This window comes from Fusarium vanettenii (genome assembly GCF_000151355.1).
Source record: "Fusarium vanettenii 77-13-4 chromosome 1 genomic scaffold NECHAsca_1_chr1_3_0, whole genome shotgun sequence".
Classification (NCBI taxonomy): Eukaryota; Fungi; Ascomycota; class Sordariomycetes; order Hypocreales; family Nectriaceae; genus Fusarium; species Fusarium vanettenii.
In genome coordinates this window covers 4900192-4922771 of record NW_003315881.1, presented here as the reverse complement: position 1 = coordinate 4922771, position 22580 = coordinate 4900192, and the positions used below count along the sequence as shown (strand labels likewise).

Here is a 22580-nt window from a genome sequence, read left to right as displayed (position 1 = left end):
TAGGATGGATTAGTGACGCGGTGTAATATCCTAATAGAGAACACAATCCGCATTGCCGGGTGGTAATGCTCGCGCGTGCACCGACGCGGAGTGGAATGTTGATTTGTAAACATGGGGTTGGAATTGGAAGGGCATTTTCGCTAGGTCTTGGAACCCCTTGCTAGCGCCCTTCCCATGACTCGGGTCGCACGGTATAAGGATATCGGCTTGCGCATCTTCCCGCCTCTGATTGTCGGTGAACAGCATCGAGCCGATATCACCAGGTACCTTTGTTTCCTCACACTTCTTCAAGGCCGCCCGACGAGGCACAAGATGGGGCCCTCCAGAACTGCGGTTTCACACTCACAGCGCATCGCGCTGCGCCACTACTACCAAACGGCCAATCCAAAGCCAACCCAGTCTGCTCTTCAGATGTGGTTCAAATCCCACTTCGGTCACGAAATCAGTCAGTCCATGGTCAGCCGAAGTCTAAGCGACAGCTTCGCTCATCTTGACATCTTTGCTCCAACCAGTCAGGTGGTGTCCGAATTCCGTGTGCGAACCTGCCAATGGCCTTGGCTAGACTTGTTGCTCTCCGACTGGCTGGATGCAGTCGAGCGTCAGTCAGGCAAAGTATCCAACGATGTCATCAAACGCAAAGCAAGGCAGATTTGGAAAGATTCGGACAAATCTCAGGGTCTAGCGATGCCAAAGTTTTCTACCGGCTGGGTTGCCAAGTTCAGGAAGAGACATGAGATTCGACACCGATCTCGCCAAAATCAACACTCTGTTTTATTGGAGGAGCCAGACCATTTCATAAGCAAACAAGATTCATCAAAATCACAAAGAGAGCCTATGCACGCACCTCCGGGCACTGTTATCGTTTTATCCCCCCAATCCAAGGCGGCGACAAGGCATGTTTCGGCCAATGGCACCAGCTCTCATTCTCAACTCAACACATCCACTACCCTCCCACTCTCCTCCGATCATCTCATTCACCTCATTCAACATAACGTTCTTCGGGCGTTACTCTCCAATAAGTCTCTTCTTCGTTCCGCAGCCTCTTTCTTGAAAGGAGCGAACTCTGTCGCCTATGGCAACGAGTCTACCACTCAACTTTGTGGTGGCCTGACAGTTGTCCGCCCTCTTCCTAACCAAAATATACCCGATACACTATACCCAACAATATTACAGATGAACTGCGTTCATACGAGCTGGATTGATATGTTTCCATTCCCGAGGTTTCGGGATAATCTCATCAAGAAAGGGTCGGGCTTTGTTCTTGAGAAGATGCGTCAAGACCTCTGTGGTGATATATTTCCGGACTTTATCTCACCCAGCCCAGCAAACTCAACGGTGCCGTCAGCTGCTGCCACTAGAGGTGCCCATGGCCCGGAATTTGAACAGCCCGACGATTACACTGCGGGACGCCGATGTCTGATCAATTGGGGTGAGCCGTGGAAAGTCGAAAGCTGGGAAGCCACACCCGGATTTTTGGAGAATTGGGGATGGGCCTTGGAAGGTTGCGATGATCTAATACAAGCAAGCAATCGATGGCGTATAGCAAGAAACGAGGAGCCCCTAAGACTATAATACAGTATTAGCAGCGCATAAAATTAGTAGTATATTTCAGGGGGCAGTAAATAATACTTTGTATATTGAGAGTCTAGTAGAAGTAGATCTGGCCAAGAGACTTATTCAGAGGCCCGAAAGATTAACCGTAATGAGAAAATAGCCTTGGAAGCATCGATCAAGCCGGTTCCTTGTTTCGATGGATAATGATGAGAAATCAAAACGCGGTTGTTCGAGAAAGCGGCTCCGCCAGAGCTCCAGCTTCGGGGCGATTGTTAAACATGTCCGTGCCGCGAGACGCTCTGTACGGTCGGGCGTCAATTGCGCCTAATCAACTCCGAACCGATGACTTATCCCCGCCTTTTCTAAATTCTAGGTCGTATCCAAATCTCACAGTGTTAACTCCTAATGTTCACAAAAGCCATAATCCACCCCCTCCCATGATCCCTCCGCCCCGTTTCGAAACGCAGCCCTCTCCTTCATCAACTTTTCCCGGTGCCCCTTTGCCTCATCTACACTCATGATGCCGTCAATCCCCTTATTCTCAACCCATTCCTCTTGTTGGGGCGGGACATTCGCGGTGTTGATAACACGCGTAAAGGGATCCACGAGCCATAACGCGATAAACCGCCTGTGCCCCGGCTTCGTTTTATCAGCCAACTCAAAGGGCGTAACGCGATGGTGAAACACGTTGGGGAACGCCAGTAGCCTCCCCTCGCGAGTCTCGACTCGGCCATAGTTCTGCAGGCACGCGCCTCCAGACATGGGCCCCAGAAACACCCCAAATACTTGCTCCATCCAGCTGAAAGAGTTCTGATCCACTGCAGTCTGGTACTCATCCTGGTACGGACTCGTTTGCATCCGGAACTGCAGGCTGCTGGGCGTGATGTTTTCCGAGTCAAGATAGTACAGTGCTGTGCCGATGATGTGCTCGTTCATTTGGCCCTCTACATGCCAGCCGCCGAGTGGGAAAGAGGGGTTCTTGTCGGGGGTGAGCTCGATGGAGGCCATCTTAACGATGATCTGGAGACCCGAGTCTTGGAAGCGCTCGCGGAGTGGGGGAATTCTGGCCGCTCCATATGGCCAAGCTGAAAAGTCCGGAGGGCTAGGTTGAACGGCTTCGCGTGTTTCGGCCCATTTAATAATACGGGGATCGGAATAATCGATGTAGTCGAAGTAGTTGTCGTGGCTGAGTGTTTCCTTTGAGATCACATTCACCATGCCGTCGGGCATGGAAGGGTTCCAGTTGCGGAGGTTGCTGTCACTGAGAATGAAGTCAGAACCGATAAATAAAGATTAAGCTTTGGGTATCCTGGGGCAGTTCCTCACCATGGGTTCGCTGGCCTGGGAAATCGGGGTTTTGTCCGTCCGAGCCCACTCGACATACCAGAACTGTGCTGTGCTAGACAAAAGTCCCAAGCGCAAAGGGCTCTTCCGACCAGTTTTTCGATTGTCTTGTAGATGCCCCGGTGCTTCAAGGGATGCAGATTGTTGATGTAGCTGGTGAACTTGACACTCCCATCAGACTGAAATGCTACATTCGAGGGCAACCACTGGTAGTCCAGAGACCAGAAGGTAGGCTCGACCTTGGAACCGCCTACCGAATAGTCGATGCTTCTGCGTATATCTACAGTACTAGGGGTTTCTGTAGTCTGCAAGATCACATCTCCCTTACCAGTCCAGGAGATGGCGTCCTCGACACCCACCACCTCATTTTGCATGACGGGAGTGCGGCCATAGACCAGTGGGTACAAGGAAGGGTGAACAAGGTCTTGGACCCGGCTCTCAGTCCCTGGATGCCAGTCAGGATTAGCCATTTGCTCTTCCTTGAGCTTTTCGAATGCAACACGGAGTTCCCGCTTTAGCTCTTCATCGATCAAAATATCAGACTTGACGACCGTGGCTGAGGCATCAAGCGTGGGTACGAGACCCGATTTCTTGAAATACTCCGCCTTGGCACGCAGCTCCTTGATACACTATGGTAAAGTCAGCCGGAAAGACCATCACGTGAATAGTGAGAAAGGCTAGAAGCCTCACATAATCGACGCATGCTTCGTCCAAGATAGTCTTTGGTTTTGGTGCCTGCCCAGCAAATGCTCCATCAGGCCAGGCAATCCGGTCCTCAGCAATCTCCTTATACATGGCGTCAACCGGCAGTGCCAACGCCTCAGCCTTCCACCTGTTCGCAATCTCTGCATCAAAGACCTTGATGTGCCAATCCGGCTTGTCCGTGATGCTCTCCATGATCATCATCATGGCGACCTCACGGACGAGTAGCATCTCCGACTCGCTGCCGTAACAATTGAAGTGGATTCCAACCGGATAAATCACGTCGCGGTCGATTGAGTCGTCGTGGCGGATGTCGAGGCCAAGGCCGGGGTACTCTTTCTTGGCGGCGCTGGCATCTTGAGTGTGATCCCTGGACGGTGTGATGGCATCGCATCTGACAAGCAGTCTCGGGCGGAAGAGGTTGGCCAACGGCAGTCTGAGGCTGGCTGAGAGGCGAGGGAATGCTCGAGCCATGGCGCTAGGGTGCCCGTTTTTTTTTTGGTTAGTACGTATCCGAAGATCAACTCAGACGAGTGCAAGGTCGAGATTGGGTTGAGAACTTGAGATTAGCTTTGATCCTTCGCTCCGGGGGAGATCACCTGATCTTCTCAAGGCACTCGCTACCCTAAAATCGGATAATATAAGAAGTGAAACATTGACCTTGACAAAGTAAACAAACAGGCAAAATTTAAATCTTCATCTCATCGATGGTTTTCTTATATAGAATCCGTTTTCTAGTTTAGGCACTGAGAGCTAGATTTGCTGTTATTCTGTTCTATCGAGCGATACAAGAAGTTGAGGAGTTGGGTGCCAAACTTTTCTCGGTTCACGTATTCTATTCTGGGATTCACTTATCGAGAATTCTTCAGCGCTGGAGGATGAGCTACGCCCCGATTCTCTGTTTGTTCAGATGGCATGAAACTCTCTGTTGTTGGGATAAGGGTTGGTGTTGCCAAGGCTGTTCACAAAGCGATCAAAGATCCGGCGCAGTGGGGCGACTACACTAACGGATCCGAATTCTGGCAGCCCATTTTCTCTTCGTGGACGCGCTCTCTCGCCACGTTTCTGTTTCCCAGTACATGTGATGGGGGGTATATTTCTGGGGGGACGGTTTGTGAGGCAGTGGACTGGGTCCTTGCGGCGGGCGTCTCTCCCGGCTTTGGATCGCCCAACCGTGGAGACGTGACTCACTGGCCGCTCTGCGAGCTTGCTGCTTCTCCATCTGGGCCGGACATTCAGGCAAAAGGGCTGGCCTTTCAGGATTTACTGCTGCGGGTGGGCGGCCAGACTATCTTCTGGACGGAGAAGGGATACCTTGGGTTTGGAGACTTTGATGCGCTTGCTGGGGATGTGCTGGTTGTATTGCCAGGCATGGCCATTCCACTGCTGCTGCGGCCCGTGACTGGTAACGAATGGAAGGTTGTTGGGCCATGTTTGGTGAAAGGCATTATGGATGGGGAGGCGTTGCTCCTTAACTGTAAAGAAGAGGATTTTGTGCTTGTTTAATTCTTATGATGCAAGTTGCTATTAAGAGCACCGCTACCTTGACACTCCATCTCAGCAAAGAATCTAACTATTTTCTGATCTCCCTCTCACAAACAAGGTTACGGATCGGGTTGCTGCCCAAAGGGCTAGAAGGGTAGCGACAACGCATCTTGTCACTACCACTTTCAACCTCTAAGGCGGCCACTATCATAACTCTCAAAAATTCAGCCGCGCTCATCTAATGAAGGAAGAGGATATCCAAGGCCCCGGCATCTACTCAGACCTTTGTATCCTCTTTCCACTGAGTTGGGGGAAAGACGTGCTAGGTCATTTTGGGCTACTGAGCAATTTCTTGTATATAGAAAAGAGGGCAGAGGCCACGGGACCTCACCTTTATTATTACTTTTCACGGGCCTCAATGAGAGGACTTTCGGGCTCCTTTGAAGGTTATATCTTCATTGCTATTAATTAATTAATTGCTCTTGTTATTTAATATTGTATTTGCCTTACGAGAGAGTGCGTGAGATCTCTCTTTTAAAAAGACCTAGAAGAAACTATGTGGTAATTTCTCCCTTTCGGCTGTGTGGCTTGGTGTGTTCTGTTTCTCCAACAAACCACCAGAACCACTGAGGAAGAAACACCGCCGCGGCTTCTTACATCCTTGGACTTGTTAACTATTCCCTTCAGTGCAGGCTCGCCCACACTCAGTTCCAACAGATAGATAACATTCTACCGCCTCGACCTCAGCTAGGACCAAACCCGGCATTAAAATCGTAATCGCCAACCCAGATGCTCTAGTCACGATTTCCCCCTTGAGACTATAGCTCTCTTAGGACCACTGATCCAGGAAAGCAATTCCGGGCGGCTCCGGGTAGTTCCGATCCAGCGTCGATGAATGTCGTAGTAACGTTTAAAGAGGGAGGGGGGGGCCAAGCTCCTCTTCTCTTCTGTAGCCTCGTTGGTTGCCAGACATGGACTTGTTGTAAAATGTTTGAGGCGGAAACGTTCCTTGGAGAAAAGAAGATGCTAGCACAGGAGCTTTGACAGACGCCGCGTTATCATAAACCATGCTTCCAGCCATGTATTCCCTACGTTAGTAACGGACGCAAGATGGCCGGGGTTTCCGTACCCCTTGGGTCAATTATGCTGAACAATACACAGCTATCAATATATTGAAGCTTCAAAACTTGATGCCAAAAATGGCATAACCATGCCAGCTTTGGTAAGGTATGTCTGGGTGGTCTAGAGTTTCTAATCTAATACCCTCGAATTACTCCCTCCTCGACTAGATAAACATTTCCGTCCTCCCCCTTAGCGACGACAGGGCTTTGTGTGAAATCTCGTTCCCTGCTCTCCCGACCATGATAAGGGCATTGCCGGCAGACTACATCTCCATCACGGTCACATGTAGTCCCGTCAGAAAGATAAAGCTGGTGATAAGAGGCACCACAGACTTTGATCTTCTCGGTGCATCCTCTAGCAATACATGTTCTCCTGATATGCACACTATTGTAATGATCACACGCTACTCCACTGGTAGGCGCGGCTTAGCTAATCTTTCCACAAGGCAATGAAGGGTAAGGCTTGGTGACCCACCGTTCCGAGGTCTATAAGCGTTTTCTTCCTTACAACAGTGCCTTAAAGATGAAAGATGCGATTCGCCCAGATGCGCAGGCTGCACGGGCCATGTATGAGCGAGGATACCGAACGTGGTCTAGTCTTTTGAAGCGCGCGGTGTCTGGCGACAATCGGCTCCTCGAGGACTGCTTGTCTCATCTTGAAGCCAGGTTTTCCAACCACCATCCGCACTTCCCGGGAAATCTTGAGATTGGCAATTCCTCAAGAAATGCTGCCTCCGCTAAGGGGAAGTCGTCATGGGCTGCCGCGAATGACTTGGATCATTTGCCGCCTTTCGAACATGAGGCTATCTTTCGGGTCGCTTGGGATAAGCCCACACCGACTATCTTGACTTCGGATTCACGACGCACGACAACAACCCTCCCGGATATCTTTGGCACGGAAAGCAGTCACATTCCGGTACTTCTGCTGGCCTGGGCATATATTCTCGCTGCACGGTGGGCGGAGCTCATCCCGTCATCGCATCTCTCCCAGCATCCAAGTCAACCAACCCACCAGCCCAACGAAAACGGGCCAATGCCATCACCAAGGAACAGAGACCCCATCACAGTTCATGTTGGCGAGGTTGACGAGGATGCGGCTCGCTGGTGGAATACACTTCTGTCGGGCGAGGGTTGTTGGAAAGCCACCATGCGCAATTCCAGGGGAGATATTCTTTATTCGCCGTGGTCCACCAGACTTGTCTCAGAGCAGCCCTTCCTTATCCCGGCAAAGATCAAAGCGATAGGTTCGGCTTCAAGTCATTCTTCTCTGGCTACCTCAAACACTGCACACCGGTATCTATCAGAATACTGCCGCTTTCACAGCATTAATGACCAGAAGCAGGCAGCCCTCGCTGCCGCCCTGCTGATTCCAGTCGCCAAGTTCGACTATCGACCAATTGAACTGGCCATGCCGAATTTCCCCCAGTGTGCGGACCAAAGAGACAGCCAAGACGCCTTAGTCATGATGGAAAATCCCCAGCTTGATAGGCTATTAGCGCTGAGTTGTAACCCAAGGGGTTCTAAGGCGCTCCTCACTAGCATCTTCTTCGAGCCTGACGTGACGAGTAATATCTGCGGCATGTGGCTACGAGGCTCATTCGCACTTCTGAACTCAGTTCAGGATCCGCATATTCTTCTGAAGACTCTGATGGAGCGCGATCCAGGCTTAGGGGGGTTATGGGTTGGCGCGTTTATCACTGGAGCCTACAGACAGTGCCTGCAAGATGGCCGAGCAGCTTGGTGGAAGATTGATCTTAATGCAGCGGCTTGGACTGAGACGTACATGTCTTTTATCCAAACGCCAGTTCCTGCTGCACCCGGGGCACGCCGAATCTCACGTGCTGACGAATGCCGACTATTGTATCTCTGTCGCGGTTTAGATCACTACTCGATACCACCTCTCTTCCCATTTGCCCCGTTTGGCTCTACTGCACTGGTAGATACGAATCTGGACGTTCGAGAGCACGCACTATGTGGGAGAAGCCATTCCCTTGGATATACTGGGTTTACGTGGCTCTGCCAGGACGGCGAGATGCTAGAGCAAGGCAAGCGGGATATGCCGTTGACGACGTTGCGCCCAAAGTGTGGTGAAGTGGTAGATTGTGGCGATGTTGACCATGATGATTTCGACTCGGAAGACGAGAATTCGGAAATGGTGACTCGAAATATCTTCACCTGGCTGCGTGAACAGGATGGATTCCCTATCGCAGAGCGCGCCATCCGTGAGCATGAGTGGATTGATAACCTGGAGGATGACGATGATTCTTTCAAGGAAGGGGAAGCTCGGTCTACCGTAGGAGAAAGGCTTGGTGGGTGGCTTTTAAAAACGTCGACTCAAAGATCATACTCGCTATAGCAACGCTGGAGAGACAAGGTAAAATAAAGATACGATCTCTTAATAAATCAGAGGCGCCTTCAAGACCCAGAGCCAGTTTCAGCATATACGTTTGGGTGCGTCCCGATCTTTCCTGTCTAAGGACTGCACACAGCGTAGGTTGCTGAGGCATGTTTTGACCTGAAGATGTGGAGGAGCCTTGGGAAACTTAAATTGAGAAGCGAGCAGTGTCTCAAGACTACTGGGGATGATGATCTAGGTTAATAAGATGGCGAGACGATTCTAGAATCTTGAGAACAAGCATTAAGCGGAGGAGGGGCAATGATGGAGATGATGGGCGGGCGCAGGACATGGGCTATGCTAAATCTGAGCCATATTAAGAAATTTGCTAGGCAGCTGGAAATAAGGACCGGAGTTTCGTAATTGCACATGCTCTAGAAATGGCAAAAGTGGGCAAGAATTGAGTATGGACTGCCACCGATGCAGTAGAACAGATATGATATCTTCCAAGAACCCAATTGCATTCAACTAGATATATCTAGCTCTACCTAATCGATGGACTAGCGATGTAGCAACCGTCTGTCGCTCTTTCCTCCGACATAAAGCTTGATTTCTCAAACATGACACCATTCCTCCCCACTTCAAACCGCGTGTTTCAGGAGCACTATGTTATAGGCGAGCTGTTATCGTGCCCGAGGACCGGTCGACCGCCTGAATGGCTGCTTGTAGAGCCTCGTTGGCCTGCCATCTCATTAACTCCGGCTCATCAACATAGTAAATCTCCATAGAAGCTCTTACCTCGTGATAGTACATCCAGTTATGCTTGGGGGCCCATAGGCTGCTGATGCGGGACTCAATCTCGGCGTCTGGCTCTAGCTTGGCCTTGATGTCGCCAAGTTCGCGCTCTGAGAGGGCGAAGCCATCTAGAACGGTATACAGCTCGGCGCAGTGGCGAGATCTCACGCGGTCGAACAGCTGCTGCACGGGCTGCACAAACTCGGTGAAGCTGTCACGAAATGGCGTAGGGTGGCTTCTTTACCCCACGACGAGCGGCCCTCAAAGTCTGCCTCGCTAGTCTTTGTGGTGATCTAATCAGAGGAGGTTTTATGCTCAATTCTTTCTGACTGAGTAAAATGCCCTCTGAGCTGAATAATAGTGATAGGCGGAGGAGCCGGATGTAGTTCCTGGCCGAATTGTGGAGAATCCCTCTGATCCCACTCTCCACTCAAAGCTGGGGGAGCTTAAACTGGAGTCGGTACCGGATACCGAGATGCTGGGGGTGACTAGCTGAACTGTTTCCGGCCCGGAGACGGAATCCTTAACTCTTTGGTATTAAATCCTTATCTATTTTGGAGCATCCTGGGGAAGAAAGTCTTAGACCCTGGGGACCTTGCTTGCCCTACGACTTCTACAGCTAAGTACACCTGTTCAAGATGCGTGTGGCCTTATTGGGATGCGGTTTGTGCACGGCCGTGAACCAACGATGATGAATAGCTGACTCGTACTGCGAATACAGGCCAGATGGGCTCCGCCATCGCGTCCGCCCTCCTCCAAAGCCGCAAGACCGATACCTTCCGAAGCCTGATACTGAGCGTCAATGGCCAAAACTCCAAGTCCCATCTCGAGAAGCAGTTCAACGAGTACCGAGACCGCGTTCAGGTGCTGAATCTCCAGAATGTACAAGCAGCCAAAGATGCCGACACGATCATTCTGGCCCACATGCCGTACATGCTGAAGGACATCTTGTCCGAGACGGGCATGCGCGAGGCCTTCAAAGGGAAACTTGTCATCAGCATTCTGGCTGGCATCAATGCCCGACGGATACAAGATGCCCTTGGAATTCCCGAGGGACCTGACGGCGCTCCCCCTCAACGAGAGTACGAGCTTGTCAGAGCCATGCCAAACCTCGCGGCCCAGATCAAGGAGTCGATGACCTTGGTCAAGGATCCCGGACCTGATGCCTCGCCTGAGAGTTTACAGAAAGCAACCAAGCTACTCGAGCAGTTTGGCAAGGTCTTAAAAGTCCCAGAAAAGACATACCACGCTGCTGGAATGCTAACGGGCGCCTACTACGCGCTCATCACCGTGGCTCTGGATGGTCTGATGGACGGCTCCATGTCTGAAGGAATGGCGCTATCTGACGTCAACACCGTGGCGATTCAATGTCTGAAGGGTCTCACCAAGCTCATGGAGCAGGGCAAGAAGCCCGAGGACATTCGAGAGTTTTTGTCAGCACCCGAAGGAGCAAGCTATCGGGGCATCGCTACTCTAGAACGTGGAAATGTTCGGTCGGCTTACGCTGAGGCCATCGTGAGAGCTACAAATCGGGCCAAGGAGCTTGAGGCACAGGGGAACTAGAGAAAACTACTTGGAATAGCTGGTAGCAACAATAGACTGCGCTATTCACGAGGCATTGACACTATCAATTAGACGTTCAACTCTCGCCATGTCATTTCCGCAGTGCCCATTTCCCTCGTTTAATCGACCAGGACCCAGTTGGGCACCTTTACTTTCGGTTGGATGAACACAAACGGTATCTGATCGGTGTTCGACGATCATCTCGGGCCGCCCAGCACAGCTCACTCAAAGTCCGGCCCGAGAGGTTAGTGGGAGGGGTCATCCCACAGAGCCGCAAGCGATAACACCTGATAAGGTTCACCTATGAACAAGGTCCGCAGCGACTCGAAGGGTCCCGGGCCGAGCATCTCCATTTCAGCTTACTTGTCCGGAACCTCTGTGCGCAGCCGGCCTCTGACCGCGTCGCCATTAGTTGATGGCGATCGTTCCAGACCAAAGCTCATGAACCAGGGGGCCAGAAGAGCGCGCTCAATGACTTTTCACCATCTTCGTAAGTATACTGTTGCCACCCAATACCACCCATCTCCAAGCGCCAGTCATCGGATCTGTTTCCGGGATTGGTGTGGCAGCGCATATCTGGGCGAATCGTAAGACGCTGTCGCGGAAGAAATAGCCGAGATTCGGTGATACACCTAAGAAACAGACACCCAGGTTGCCAAGATAGTGTAGATACCAGGTAGTAGATACTGGGAGGCCCGTGTTTGTCCTGTTGGCTCGTTCGCCGAGGTAGTTGGGCCAAAACAAGTCTCCAATTTTGTCTGTGATCGTGCTAGGGGTCATGGTGCACCGCGTAATGGCTGGTCCGCGTATGCCGGTCGGAATCCTGCTTGCGATTTGTCATTCCCTTCACCCATGAACGCGGTTCCTTCTTAATTAGTTAAAGACTGGCGCTGAACGCCCCCTGCACCAACAGTAGTCCTCCCTGGTGTCCCCAAGGTGTCCGTTGTTGGGATTGCGCGGTGACTGGTGCAGCAGGCCAACTTTCCACCGAACTGACCATGAACCAGGAATGGACACATACACACCATCACTGCCCGGAATCTGACTCTGTCAAGACATCCTCTTCACCTTGTAGGCACCATAGGTCACATCACCAGTGCCTTAAAATTCTTACTCTTTTGAGTTTGAGAAGTGACTTGATGTAACTCAGGTCAAATATCGATGCCTTTCTCAGTGCCGAACATCCCATCATCATAAGATAGGTCACTCCTAATCTCCGTACTCATCCTTGGCACCGAAAATGACTCGTATGAGACACCCCGCCTTGAAGACTCGCTTATCCAACTTGGAAGTTGACTTGAGAGCATAAAGGTGTGTGCGTAAGATTGATTCAAGATAACGGAGTCGGGGCCCGATGCCTGCGATATCAATCCAGCGTTACAAGCCTAGACCGTGATAGGGTTAAATCCGCCCCTTTAGTGCCGTCTGGGGTACGGGGTAGCGTGTGAGCCGATAGGTTTCGCAGTCTGGGGTACATCATCGGGCTTCTCCTTTCCCTTATAAAACCTGGGAAAATCCCCACGGATCTCTATTGTGTAACACAGACTCGATAATCTACCCATTTTACTTCTCTGCTCTGCTCTTCTTTGTTCCTCTCTACGTGTCCTGTTCATCAATATGGATAACAAGCCGTCCTCACAGAACGGTGTGCCACTCAAGCAAACCTACTCAGACGCAGCTGGAGAGGTGGTGGAAGCCGGCAATGTCGACGCCCTCCACCGCCGTCTCGGCAACCGTCAGATCCAACTAATTGCTATCGGAGGATCCATCGGAACAGGCCTTTTCATCAACATCGGCTCCGGTCTAGCAAAGGCCGGCCCGGTATCCCTTCTTCTTGCAATGACCGTCTACTGCTTTTTTCTTGGCCACATCAACAACACCATGGCCGAGATGGCAACCCTTTACCCAGTCAGCGGTGGCTTTATCCGCATGGCGGGCAAGTGGGTTGACGACGCGTTTGGCTTTATGGCCGGTTGGAACTTTTTCCTTTACGAGGTCTTGGTTGTGCCCTTTGAGATCACCGCGTTAAGTATTGTTCTTACTTTCTGGAGAGATGACATCCCTCCGGCGTCCATCATTTCGGCTGTAATTGCATCATATGTGTCAGTAAGTCGCAGTCGTCCATCTCCACAAGTTAACTCACAAGGGATAGTATCCTCAACGTCCTGGCCGTTCACGTATACGGAGAAGCAGAATTTTGGCTGTCGAGTGGCAAAGTCCTGCTGGTCTTTATCCTGTTTGGCTTCACATTCTTCACAATGGTCGGTGTGAATCCCCAGGGTCATGCCTATGGGTTTAGCTACTGGAAAGATCCTGGCCCCTTCGCCGAGTGGCACACAACCGGTGACCTTGGACGCTTTGAAGGGTTCTTGGCTGCTCTTTGGGTAGCGTCTTTCATCGTCGTAGGCCCAGAGTATATCTCGATGGCCGCCGCCGAGGCCAAACTACCCCGAACATACATCAAGAACGCATACAAGACGGTCTACTGGCGATTCGGTCTTTTCTTTATCGGTGGCGCGCTCTGTGCTGGCATTGTGGTTCCGTACGACGATCCTACCCTCCGCGGTATCCTCGCCGGTACCGAATCTGGTGCAGGAACAGCGACAGCCTCACCCTACGTTATTGCCATGAAGAATCTCGAGATCGGCGTCCTGCCGCATATCACCAACGCGCTCATCTTTACGAGCATCTTCTCGGCCGGCAACACTTACCTTTACTGTGGCGTCCGTAGCCTCTATGGTTTATCCCTCGAGGGTCGCGCACCCAAGTTCCTGTCTAAGCTGACCAAGAACGGTGTCCCAATCTACTGCGTCATTGTATCGGCCGCCTTCTCGTGCCTCTCTTTTCTCCAGCTCTCGTCAGGCACCACCGTCGTCCTGCAGTGGTTCATCAACTTGGTCACTGCCGGCTCCGTCATCAACTTCATCGTCATGTGTATCACCTACATCCGGTTCTACAAGGCTTGCCAGCTTCAAGGTGTTGATAGAAGCACATTTCCCTACCGCGGATGGTTCCAGCCCTACAGCGCATACCTGGGTCTGGGCTTTGTCATTTTCGTGCTCTTCGGCTACGGCTACTCGTCCTTCACTCCGTGGGATGTCACCAACTTCTTTACGCACTACGGCATGGTTATTGTTGCTGTTGTCACGTATTCCTCCTGGAAGATTATCCACAAGAGCAAGGTCGTCCCTATGGCGGAGATGGATCTGGTGTGGGAGAAGCCAGCGATTGACGCCTATGAAGCTACCAGTGAAGAAATCCCAGTCGGGTTCTGGACTGAGATCCTCTCAATGGTTGGTCTGAAGAGGCTTCCCAAGTTGGTTACGACCGCCTAAGTGCGACTACGGTATCCATTGTCTAGTCTAATTGGGGGTTAGATAAGAACACCGAGTGACGAGTCTGGTTGTTTTCATTTACTGTATGACGTTGTTCGTCGGTGTGATAGTTACACAAGTGCCGTATATCTAAGATAATTACAAAATAATATGAAAGTTGTTTTCTAGTTGCACTGATGTCTATGGACATTCTCAGCTTAAAACGCACCTCTTTGTAATTACTTATTTAAGTAATAAATACCACGAGCTAGCAGGGGGCCGGAAGTGATGCGAGTTGGGGCAAATAGATAAGCCAAGCCGGAAGAGTGGCCAGCCTGATTGGCTGAGGAGGGGAACGGAAAACACCCCTGTCTGATTGGCCCAGTTAACAACTCAGCCGGGACACTGGAAAGCTCGGTGGGATTTCCGGAAGCCTGACGAGGATATCAAGTTCATGATAAGGTTTCGTAGCATCTAAGGTACGATTGGGTGATCTGATATCCAACATGATTTAATGATGTTATTATTTGGAGCAGATTTGATAACGCCCTGACTTGAGCTTTATCAAGGAAGCATGGTCCCAGCCCGTGATCCTGAGGATCTCGAGAGGCTCCGTCCAAGTCGATGGGGCACAGGGGGCGTATTCGCGGAATCAGCCCGAGCCAATGCCTATCGTGACGCGACGTCATCGCAAGAACCGCCGTTTCGTCATCAGCTTAGGTCGGCATCAGTCACGCCAGTCGATATTTCGGATTGGCGACAGGTCGATAGGCTGATACGATACGCAGAGCCCACAGTGATGGCTTTTTACGTTATGAGAATATCTACCATAGCAGATTGTAATCAGAGTCAAGGTGATTGGTGACAGGCAGGACCCTTGGGTACAGCTTCCAGACCCAGAGGATTTATGCTAAGAATCGCGGCCAAGTTCGCAAGAGAATACGGCTAGAACACATGGGGGCCTCCCCGGCTTATTGGGGCTGATTCTTGGTCACGCGAAGCTGTTGTACTTTCAGAGACTCCTTACACTGACAAGTCATTCGTCGACAGTTCTCCACGATAGACCCAGTTGGTCATGACCCTTGAAGAAACATGCTGTATTGGCAACCTAGGTGGTTCATATGCAATTGCAACTTTTACCGCTAATTGGCCGCTGCAGGGGAAAGGGAATTGTGAAGAAACTCGCTCTGGTTGAGATACCACGTGAGATCCTCAATGTTGTCGCCAACGTTGTGCTCACCGCTCGTCGAGCCATCACCAAACCATCCAAAATCATTTCCGTCACAAGATTCCATCTCATAGTCATCCCATCGAACCGACTCTAGGGCGCGGATGGCATGGAGGCTGCTTCCCGGCCACAGCGCAGTGACCCGCGGGCGTTCGCCAGAGCTCTTTCCGGGAGTCTTGTACCAGCTTATGCAGTCGGTCGTGTAGACGGTCCTCTCAAAGTACTCGTCGCAGTAGTTAGTAAAGTTGTCGACTTGCCTACGCTTGGGCTCTATCGTCCTAACATTGCCGTAGGCGAGCCGGTGAAGGATCTTGGCCATGTACTGATGGGCATGCTCCATGATGATCAATAGATTCCCCGTGCCGGGAAACGTGTTGGGGCCCAGGGATTGGAAAAAGTTGGGAAAGTTGTCTGTGCAGAGGCCCAGGTACGACTTTGGACGGATCCTATGCTTCTCTCGCAAGTTGATTCCGTCTCTGCCATAGATGGGAAATCCAGATCCTGGAGCCGTCTCGAACCCAGTGGCGCAGATGATTGCATCAACGGGCCGCCTAACTCCGTCCTTGGTAACGATGCCGGTCGAGTCGATGAAGGCAATCGGCGACGAGATAGTGGAGACATGAGGGGCTGTGAGGGCTTCCAGATACCCCGGTCCGGGTGTCAGCCTCTTGCAAAGAGGAGGAAAGTCTGGGAGTAGCTGGTCGAGAAGCTCAGGCTTCGACTTGAGCTTGTCTCGCATGTTCTTCTCATAGCTCGCCCGCGCTTGGGTGTGGCGAGGGCTGCCTCTGTGCGAGATCTCGTGGCTACCCTGCAGGCGAAACTCGATTTGCTTTCGGTACGCCATGTATGCGAGAGGGCTTTTCTTCCAGCCATCTTTCTCCTTCTGGTCGTAAACGAAATTGGTGGCTCCCTCGGTTGCGGCCTGCATCGACGTCCTCGCCTTTAGCATGTCTTCAGAACCTTGGGTGGCGATCCAAGTCTTGCCGCGCACGTAGTGGTCCATGGCCTTGACCTTGTTCACAAGGGCTGGGACAACCTGGATGCCACTGCTCCCCGCACCGATGACGGCAACTCTCTTGTCCTTTGCACATTGTTAGCATTCCATCATGGCTGATCTCTCGGTCACTTACATTCGCGCTAAAGTCGTCCTGCCAGTTGGCGGTATGGAGAATCTCGCCAGTAAAGTTGTGCAGGCCTGGAATGGAAGGCCACTTCCACTCGTTCAACAACCCCGTGCCCGTGATCAGCACATCCGATTCATCCTCAATGATGACAGGCGGGTCAACATCGAGTCTCTGAAGCCGGACAGTCCACTTGGCTCGCGACTCATTCCAGGTAGCCTGGATACACTTATGGCTCAACCGGGTATGCTCTCTGACACCGTACTTATCTGCCACCCTCTTCCAGTACTCGAGGATCTCCGGGGCGCCTGAGTAGAAATGGCTCCAATCCATCCAGGACTCGAAGCTCAGTTGGTAAGCATGAGACGGGATATCACAAGCACAGCCGGGATACCTGGAGCCAAGTCAGCGGGATATTCTTAGATCTCTTCTAGTCTTATTATTTTGCGGGCGAAAATACCTGTTTTCGAACCAAGTGCCTCCGACCTCGGGGTTTTTATCGTAGATGACGAGGTCCAGTGAAGGAACGGCTTTGTGGAAGAAGATCGAGGCCAAGATGCCTGATACCCCTGCGCCGATGTAAATGACCTTTAACGGTCTAGAAGCGTCAATCGGGCGCTCTGAGACGAGCTTTGGCGCTGGTTGGTTGGATAGAGTCATGTTTGCCCGATACTAGCGTTTTCGGTTCGTTGAGAGCTCAGTTGGATCAGACAGCAGCGCTTCCATTATTTATACAAGATAAGACGCCCTTTACTTGACCACTCCGGTTATTCTAGACGGAAAATCCATCCGACTTGATGACTTCCTCTGTTGTTGTTGAGCCCATTGTCTTGATCACGAGATGGCCCTGAACTCGGTTCATAAACCCGGTGGCTATGCCTCGTTGGGATGTGAGGCGGGGGAGTGTTAGGTCTGGAATCACCCAAGGAGCAATGACAAGAGCGAGACTCGAAACCCCGCGCGGGGTTCCCCTCTCGACTTGTTCCAAGAGCCAGTCAAGCCCTCCAGGGGAATCACAGGAGGTGTCACGATCCTTGTTAGCGTCTTCACTCCAACGCGAGCTTATCAGAAGTCTGGGGTAACTTGTGGGTGAAGGAAAAACATGACTTGTCCACCCATACAATTTTGGTGGAGAGATAGTGGCTGTTATCTTTCACCCTCCATGGGTAACCACAAGGATTCGGAAATGTGCCGCTTCCGATTGGATCGGCGTTCCCGGCCACTCCGCAGGAGAGGGGTCCCTAATCAGCAGTTTAGCAGTCCATTCCCGGGGGGCAACATATCCGAATCCTGGTTGAAGTGGACACGGCATCTCGTCCATTCCTCTCTCCCTAACTCTTTTGTCGAGTCTTGCTATTGCACGGGTCAACGCCGACTATCCAGATGCAGCAAGAACGCAGCAATGCTGGCCGTCGTAAGAGGGTGTCAAACGCCTGCCAACGATGCCGCCAGCTCAAGGTCAAGTGCTCGGGAACCCAACCCTGCAGAGCCTGCACCCACAAGGGCTGCAGATGCGATTTTGTGTCTGACGACCGAAACATTCTTGTCTCTGAAAGGTCGCAACCCTCTCCTCATGATAGCTTTCTTTGCTTACAAGACTCTAGATCTCTCGTCAACCTTCGCAAGAGGCTTGACAACATCGAGAGAAATCGTCAGGCTCCTGCTTCTCCCCAAGACTCTGACCCAAGCCCCCCTACCTTGGACCAATCCAGTCCGCTGTGCCTTCCCCAAGCCAGTCGTTTACAGGAGTGCGTACGGGCCCATCACTCAGATGAGGCGTTGTCGCAACCTTTGACGGAAACTACTCAGGATGTCGGCGCCACCGACCAGACTGTGTCGTCTCCCGACGACGCCAGCCCCGAGGACGCTGACGTGTCCAACCCCCTTGTGCCTGACCAGCCGAGCTACATGTCGGACTATTCAGGGAGACTGAGGTACTTGGGACACTCGTCGACGTGGTCCTTTAGTTACCAAGTCCTTCAGATGGCTTCCCAAAGCGCTGGGCTGTTGAGTTCTCCCTCGGCCTCAATGCAAATGCACGTGGATGGCCAAATCTACGACGTCATCCCGGAGCGCCAGATAGAACTCAGCCCTGCCGACATAGCCCATCTTCCTTCGTTGGAGCTCGCCATGTATTATCTCCAAAGCACCAAATTCAGGACTTACCCTCTCTTCTATCTTTTTGAAGAGACAGAGTTTATGCAAAACATCCAAAGCTTCTACCAGAATCCTTCCGAGTTTGCCAGAATGAATAGCCTCTGGTATGTGCACTTCCTCGTCATCATGGCTTTTGGCAAATCATTCGTCGGGCAACAAGCAACTATCGGACCCGCAGGCTCAAACCTCTTCTCCCGCGCCTTGAGTCTACTGCCAGACGTTACGTACCTCTCTCGTGATCCTGTGAAAGCGACCGAAATCTTCTGTTCTATTGCGCTCTATCTTCACTGCGTAGATCATCGGGTTGCTGCTCATTCATATGTAAGTCAGCATTCTGCATTGACTCACACGGATACTAATATCCGGCAGATTGGCCAGGCTGTCAGAATGGCGCAGTCGCATGGACTTCACACTGACATGCAGCCCGTCTTTGTCGGAGACCGACTCGCCTATCATGGATGCCGTCTTTGGTGGACCTTATACACTCTTGACCGGAAACTCTCGTCCTTGATGGGCGTACCAAATGCTATACTTGACGAGGACATCACCGCCCCCATACCTCAAGTCACCGGAAATGACTCGTCTATGACTGCTCTATCGATCCATGTCAAGACTTCACAGCTTCTGGGCTCTATTGCTACCAGTAATTGCACCCAACACAGATTCTACAAGGATAAAACTAACTTGACTAGCCGTGTATGGGCCAAAAGAACGGCTCAACAAGACTTATTTATCGACGATACGCAAGGTCCTCAAAGGCATCGCCGGGTTGAGTGATGAACTAGCCTCCTTCTCGTCTCAGTGTTTTGGCGATGTCTCTCGAGTTGCAGCCCATCTCAACTTGGGATATAGTCAAGTTAGTTACACCAGACTCTCTCAAAACAGCAACTTACGTGTTCCAGTGTATCGTTCTCACTACGAGACCAATATTGTTTCATCTATACAAACATAAGGTCGAAACCCTACATGCGCCCGGAGAATTCACCCTTTTGCCTTCGATCAGGGAGCTCATCCAGGTCCTAACTAATTCCGCCGTACATGTGGCGAATATCCTATCCCAGCTAAAGAAGCACAGTCTTCTAGGTCAGAGATTGACCAACCATACTGCTAATTTAGGCTAACTCTAATTACTTCCAGATATCCTCTTGCCTTTTGACCTCGAAAGTGCCTACTCGGCTGCTTTCGTCCTGATAACTGCCTGCGCAGTTGACGCCAAACATCCCTTGCACGAGGTATCTCTTGCCGCTTTGCTCGAGATTTTCGACGCAATGATCTTGGCAGGAAGCCTTGCAGCAAGTTCACGGAAGGCCGAGGTAGAAGAGCTGGCTTTTTCACTACAAAGGCAGCTCCACAAGGATGGCAGCGAAAACGACGTTACAGAGCCAACGGTTCCGAACCAGACGTCTGATGCCACGTTTGTTGGCCAGTTTGGCCTGCCCAGTCCGGGTGGGACATTCTTTGAGGGATGGAGCCCTGGAAATCTGGGTCCAGACTCTCGAATTGGAGACTTGGCGGATTCGCTCACGATGAACGAACTTGATGACTTGTGGGCATAATAAGACAGGACAAACAAAGGTGATGCATCCTCTCCACAATCTATTGGTGGCACAAATCTAGGTCCCTCAGATCTGCTCGCTGTGAAGGGCCTGCGTTGAAGTTTGAGTGTTGATACGCCTTCTATATCCCACCTTGGATAGGAGTGTTCTGTTTTTGCTGACAATTTTGAACTGCGGATAAGAGTCAGTCTTGTGTTTGTAAGTCACCTTCCACTACTAAAGTCCCGTATTGAATCCATTTTTACTTTCTCTAGGACTTGAAGAGATTGTATGCAACCGGGAACGCGTCCGGGGTTGTGTGGGTCCACCGTCCCGTAACGCGGCGGGAGGTTCTTCGGTGCTTGCGGCGGGTAGCCCGGCCGCGGTTAGGAGGTGATGGCCCTGCGGTATGGTAGGAGCAGTCCAAGCCCTCGTGATCGTAGAGGTGGAACTTTCGCCGAGATCGCTAGAACGGCTGTTGTCATCTGCTGCTTCACCTGAAACGTCTCACTGCAACCTTTGCCAACATCCTCTTCATAATCCACGTGAGGGCGTTTATCCATGCCGGCTCTTCCACCTCCTCGTGACATGTCCTCTTTGACTCGATACGCAGATAACACGCCATCCAAACAGTCAAAAGGGCTACCAACTATCCGCCAAGCAGCCATCGGATATCGCATTCTCTCTCTCTCTATACCAGCGGCGAGAAGCATACTCACCTGGCTCCCGGGTTTACACCCTCAACATTTAATTATCCCATATCGGTGCCTCAGATGTCCCAGGTCAGGGTATCAAGCCACTTCGCCGTGTGGCACAGTTAAGGCACGAAGTGCCACAATTAGCTGCTCTTTGGCATGCCACCCGACCCTGCTACAAACACACCCAAGTGCTTATTACCTCCGGGAGCCGGGGGTGGAAGCCGAGGATGAGGGGATGGAAGCCGGGGATGAGGGGATACCCTGTGGAGAATCGGCCAGCTACATCAACAATGGAACCCGGACAGCAGGTAGCCAGGAATTAGTTAGCTAGACAATAACCAAGACGCAAACGAGTCCAAGATATTGCAACCCACGCGCATCTACACACCTTATTCAAGTTTTTCATATCGCCTCATCCCGCACCTTGGTCGCCATGACATCTCTCTATGAGAACAAGCTATACTCCAGAACCAGCCAAGGCAAAGTTTGCACAGTGAGCACATCCTCCAATCCACTTGAGCCAGCCCTAACAGTGGTGCGAGGCCTTTGGCGTGAAGCTGGTTGCTTCTCCGTTGATCCCCCTCTTTGCTCGCCAGGCAGGCTACGATTCTCTCTTCATTGACCTGGAGCACTCTTCACTGTCTCTGTCAGACGCCAGTCTCCTGTGTACCAGTGCTCTCCCCCTCGGCGTCACCCCCATCGTGCGGGTCCCGTATCAATGTGGTGATGGCTTCGTTCAACGAGTCATGGACGGCGGAGCCATGGGCGTCATCTTCCCACACATTCGCAACAAGAGTACAAACCAAAGTTCCTTGCAGTATCTGAATGAATGACTGATCAACTTCATCAGATGATGCGGAAGCGGCTGTCAGGATTGCCAAGTATCCTCCAGTCGGATCACGCTCCATGATGGGCCAACTGCCAGTTTTCTCAACTGACCCTGTCCCTGTGCCGTCAGTTGTAGAACAGACAAACAAGCATGGCTCTGCCGTTCTCCTCATGGTTGAGACCGCGGAAGCGGTAGAAAACATCGATGACATTGCCGCAGTGGAAGGCGTCGATGTTCTTCTCATCGGGTCAAACGACCTTTCCATTGAACTTGGGGTCCCTGGCCAGTTCAAGAGCGACAAGTACCGTTCTGCTGTTGAAGCCGTCAGTAAGGCTTGCAAGAAGCACGGCAAGATTTTTGGGTTTGCCGGTGTGTATGAGAATGCAGAGATCCAGGCATGGGCAATCAATGAACTGGGAGCCCGCTACAACCTCGTCAACCAGGACTCGGTCTGGATTGCGAAGGGCGCCAGAGCTTCGAAGGATGCTTTGGAGTTGGTGTCTGCGCATGCAAAATAGACAGTCCCATATTGCTACGATAAACGAGAACTGAACGAGTGCTAAGAGCTTGATATGGTGTTGTTGATACCTTGCTCATTGCCATACTCAATGTCCAATCCTGCTAAAGAGCCCCATAGAAGAGGTAGTCGCTGGTTGCTTTCAAAGGGTACTGCCGACTCATTTCCCTCAGAGACAATCAAGCAGCGTAATTTGGGGTGCTAAGCGCCATCAAACGCGCACGCCAGGGCCGTAAATACCTGCATATCCCGCCGTGGGGCCTCAACGCGGCATCCGTTTCC

General features: G+C 51.6%; 8 protein-coding genes across 8 annotated transcripts; 6 read left to right on the top strand and 2 right to left on the bottom strand.

The window, feature by feature from the left end:
* Positions 1-312: 312 nt before the first annotated feature.
* Positions 313-1572, top strand: NECHADRAFT_75804 (uncharacterized protein; the record flags this gene model as incomplete). The annotated part of the gene is made up of 1 exon (XM_003054707.1): positions 313-1572. One exon carries the CDS (start codon positions 313-315, stop codon positions 1570-1572), a length of 1260 nt encoding a protein of 419 aa, XP_003054753.1.
* A 384-nt stretch (positions 1573-1956) lies between these two features.
* NECHADRAFT_90594 (uncharacterized protein) lies at positions 1957-4074 on the bottom strand (the record flags this gene model as incomplete). The annotated part of the gene is made up of 4 exons (XM_003054002.1): positions 1957-2815; positions 2881-3527; positions 3589-3970; positions 4031-4074. The coding sequence occupies 4 exons, from the start codon at positions 4072-4074 to the stop codon at positions 1957-1959; spliced, it is 1932 nt and encodes a 643-aa protein (XP_003054048.1).
* A 2221-nt stretch (positions 4075-6295) lies between these two features.
* On the top strand, positions 6296-8562 carry NECHADRAFT_75802 (uncharacterized protein; the record flags this gene model as incomplete). Its single annotated transcript, XM_003054706.1, has 4 exons — positions 6296-6307; positions 6375-6621; positions 6653-6662; positions 6720-8562. 4 exons carry the CDS (start codon positions 6296-6298, stop codon positions 8560-8562), a joined length of 2112 nt encoding a protein of 703 aa, XP_003054752.1.
* A 1412-nt stretch (positions 8563-9974) lies between these two features.
* On the top strand, positions 9975-10899 carry NECHADRAFT_75801 (uncharacterized protein; the record flags this gene model as incomplete). The annotated part of the gene is made up of 2 exons (XM_003054705.1): positions 9975-9999; positions 10058-10899. The coding sequence occupies 2 exons, from the start codon at positions 9975-9977 to the stop codon at positions 10897-10899; spliced, it is 867 nt and encodes a 288-aa protein (XP_003054751.1).
* Positions 10900-12516: 1617 nt separating this feature from the next.
* NECHADRAFT_30847 (uncharacterized protein) lies at positions 12517-14234 on the top strand (the record flags this gene model as incomplete). The annotated part of the gene is made up of 2 exons (XM_003054704.1): positions 12517-13001; positions 13052-14234. 2 exons carry the CDS (start codon positions 12517-12519, stop codon positions 14232-14234), a joined length of 1668 nt encoding a protein of 555 aa, XP_003054750.1.
* A 1121-nt stretch (positions 14235-15355) lies between these two features.
* On the bottom strand, positions 15356-17222 carry NECHADRAFT_75799 (uncharacterized protein; the record flags this gene model as incomplete). The annotated part of the gene is made up of 3 exons (XM_003054001.1): positions 15356-16522; positions 16572-16956; positions 17023-17222. The coding sequence occupies 3 exons, from the start codon at positions 17220-17222 to the stop codon at positions 15356-15358; spliced, it is 1752 nt and encodes a 583-aa protein (XP_003054047.1).
* A 723-nt stretch (positions 17223-17945) lies between these two features.
* Positions 17946-20275, top strand: NECHADRAFT_75798 (uncharacterized protein; the record flags this gene model as incomplete). Its single annotated transcript, XM_003054703.1, has 5 exons — positions 17946-19040; positions 19089-19362; positions 19412-19575; positions 19622-19802; positions 19857-20275. The coding sequence occupies 5 exons, from the start codon at positions 17946-17948 to the stop codon at positions 20273-20275; spliced, it is 2133 nt and encodes a 710-aa protein (XP_003054749.1).
* A 1110-nt stretch (positions 20276-21385) lies between these two features.
* On the top strand, positions 21386-22299 carry NECHADRAFT_90591 (uncharacterized protein; the record flags this gene model as incomplete). The annotated part of the gene is made up of 3 exons (XM_003054702.1): positions 21386-21445; positions 21486-21747; positions 21803-22299. 3 exons carry the CDS (start codon positions 21386-21388, stop codon positions 22297-22299), a joined length of 819 nt encoding a protein of 272 aa, XP_003054748.1.
* Between the last annotated feature and the right edge of the window lie 281 nt (positions 22300-22580).